This window comes from Palaemon carinicauda, chromosome 7, assembly GCF_036898095.1.
Source record: "Palaemon carinicauda isolate YSFRI2023 chromosome 7, ASM3689809v2, whole genome shotgun sequence".
Lineage (NCBI taxonomy): Eukaryota > Metazoa > Arthropoda > Malacostraca > Decapoda > Palaemonidae > Palaemon > Palaemon carinicauda.
This window is the reverse complement of record NC_090731.1, coordinates 36,836,494-36,838,993: the sequence shown is the minus strand read 5'-3', so window position 1 is coordinate 36,838,993 and position 2,500 is coordinate 36,836,494. Positions and strand designations below refer to the sequence as shown.

Here is a 2,500-nt window from a genome sequence, read left to right as displayed (position 1 = left end):
TTCCCGAAAAAAAAAATATATAAAAAAAAAATTCTTTAGAGAAACAGGCTTCCTGGCATGGTGAAATGAATCCTTCTTCCATTCCCTCAGCAGCCCTCAGCATTCTGGTACCACATATCACTCTAATATGGAGAGACAAAAAAGGGTCAAAATTTAGCACAGTAAAATTATTATATTTTGATCTTATCACTCGTTACTCCTCTGAAAACTTACTAAATACTTAGTAATTGATGTTTAGAGGGTGTATTAAAGATGTTTGATGATATATCATGTTATATACCAAGCCTGTGTACGTATTTGATCTACCAGAATGTTTGTTGTTATATATATATATATATATATATATATATATATATATATATATATATATATATATATATATATATATATATATATATATATATATATATATATATATATATAACTGTATATATATATATTATATATATATATATATATATATATATATATATATATATATATATATATATATATATATATATATATATATATATATACAGTGGCCGCAAATGAAATACGGGTAATTACTTACCACAAGCTCAAGACAGCTTGTACATGTAGGGTACAAGTGGGATTTGCACACAGGTCGTTGACATTTCAGGCACCTGATGTGTGTCTTCCGGTCTTGAGAGCGGGGGCACTCAGCACAGCGTACCTGAGGGAAGTTACATTGGGCAAGTACTTGGCCAGTTGGGTACTGTGTGTTGACTACTGATGAAGTATTGCAGACAGTAGTTATCAATGTTCTTAGGTTCCGTGGGAGAGTGGCACTCGACAACCTCTTCTCAGCCCATGGCCGTATGAATGATCTTGCAAGACGTAGCATGAAGCGACGGCGTTCTGGAAACCTGGTAACTCCTGTCGTCTCTAGGTGTGCTGTGTACAGTACCTTTGCATTGATAATAGCAGCATTCACTATCCAGTAAAAGATACAAAGTGGCCATCTTCTAGTTTTCCTGTTGCAAGAGTACAGGGCACACATCCCATCAAATGCATCAACTCCTCCTTTGGTGCGGTTATAAAATTCTATAATCTCAAGTTTTCCATTCTCTTGCAGGACTAGCTGGCTATGCATAGATGAGAGCAAGAGGACTAACTTCTTAGCCGTCTTTCCTACTGGAGGCACATATGAAATAAGGGTCATCTCTTTTGTGAAGAGAAAGGCACTTGATCCAGGTTCACGATTATCTTTAGTCTTTATCTTCTCTGGTAGTTCTCGCTTGTTTGCCTTCACAGTTCCAACCAAGGTCATTCCACAGTTTTGCAGAAGATCAGCGACAAGTCCTACGGAGGTGAACCAATTATCTGTGGTCACATTTCTGTTTGTCATGTGGTATGGCTTTGTGAGCTCCTTAGTATAATAATGGCCCAGTCCTACTCCAGCTGAGGGCCGTGTATTATCCTTTCCGAGGTACGGGATACTTTCTAGCAGGTATTTACTCTTGCAATCATTTATGTTAACCAATTCTATGCCATAATTGGCTGGCTTACTTGGGATATACATCCTGAATGAACATTTTCCACGAAATCCTACCAACTGTTCATCAACACACAGACTCTCACTGGGTGTATAGTGCCTTTCACACTTCTCCATAAATTTATCAAATAGTTCCCGGATAGGTGCAAATCTGTCAGTTTCTCTTCTCATCTCTCTTGTCTGTGGGTCATCAAAGCATAAACAGTCAAGTATAAACTCAAAACGAGCCTACGACATAGCAGCACGGTAAAGTGCCGCACCGATGTCAACAGACCACATGTCACAGGTTGACATATGGCTATCCTTTTGGCATCCCGAAAATATTAGCACCCCAATGAATGCTCTTAGCTCCTCCCGTTCCACATTTTTATGTGTTGATGTTTTCTTCTTGTACTTACTGGCTGCAATCTCCATCCTCTTTTTTGTCCACTGACAGACTATATCCAGAAATGAATCGTCAAGGAATAAGTTAAAGCACTCCTCTGTGGAATGACAAGCTTGTGCTTCAGCATTTGGTCCGGGTCTACCGGCGACAATGTTTCTGGCTGCACGATTGGTACTTGACTGCGGACGGGTACACCATCTGAACCCATGCTTTGCATCCAAAGTAGCAGTATCAAACGATACTATAGGTGGAACTGGAACATCAACTTCAGCTTGTCTCCTACGTCTCCCACGGCCACTGGCTGCAGGGGTGGAAGGGGCAGCAGAAGAAGAGTTGGCTGCAATAGACACATCATTACTAGGTCCAGCTATAGGGGAAGAAGGAGAAGGTATATCAACTAAGGTGGAAGAGGTACTATCAACTGGATAGATTCCAGGGTTTGGTCCAACAATATGGGTTTTTTTCTTTGGGGTCGATGTGCTACGTGTTTTTCTGGTAGTTTCCTTCTATTTCTTCAGTCTTTTTTCAGCATCCTCTGACCCTTCAACGTTGTCACTGGACTCACTATCACTACATGACGGGACATAATTCTTATCAAAATCACTGTCATACATCAA

General features: G+C 39.6%; 1 protein-coding gene across 1 annotated transcript in view; it reads right to left on the bottom strand.

The window, feature by feature from the left end:
- Positions 1-1,669, bottom strand: part of LOC137644238 (piggyBac transposable element-derived protein 4-like) — a 41,912-nt gene extending 40,243 nt beyond the window's left edge. Inside the window, exon 1 of the mRNA XM_068377236.1 lies at positions 554-1,669. Within this exon, the coding sequence (XP_068233337.1) occupies positions 554-1,669 (1,116 nt within the window). The remainder of the gene's footprint in view (positions 1-553) is intronic.
- Positions 1,670-2,500: the final 831 nt, after the last annotated feature.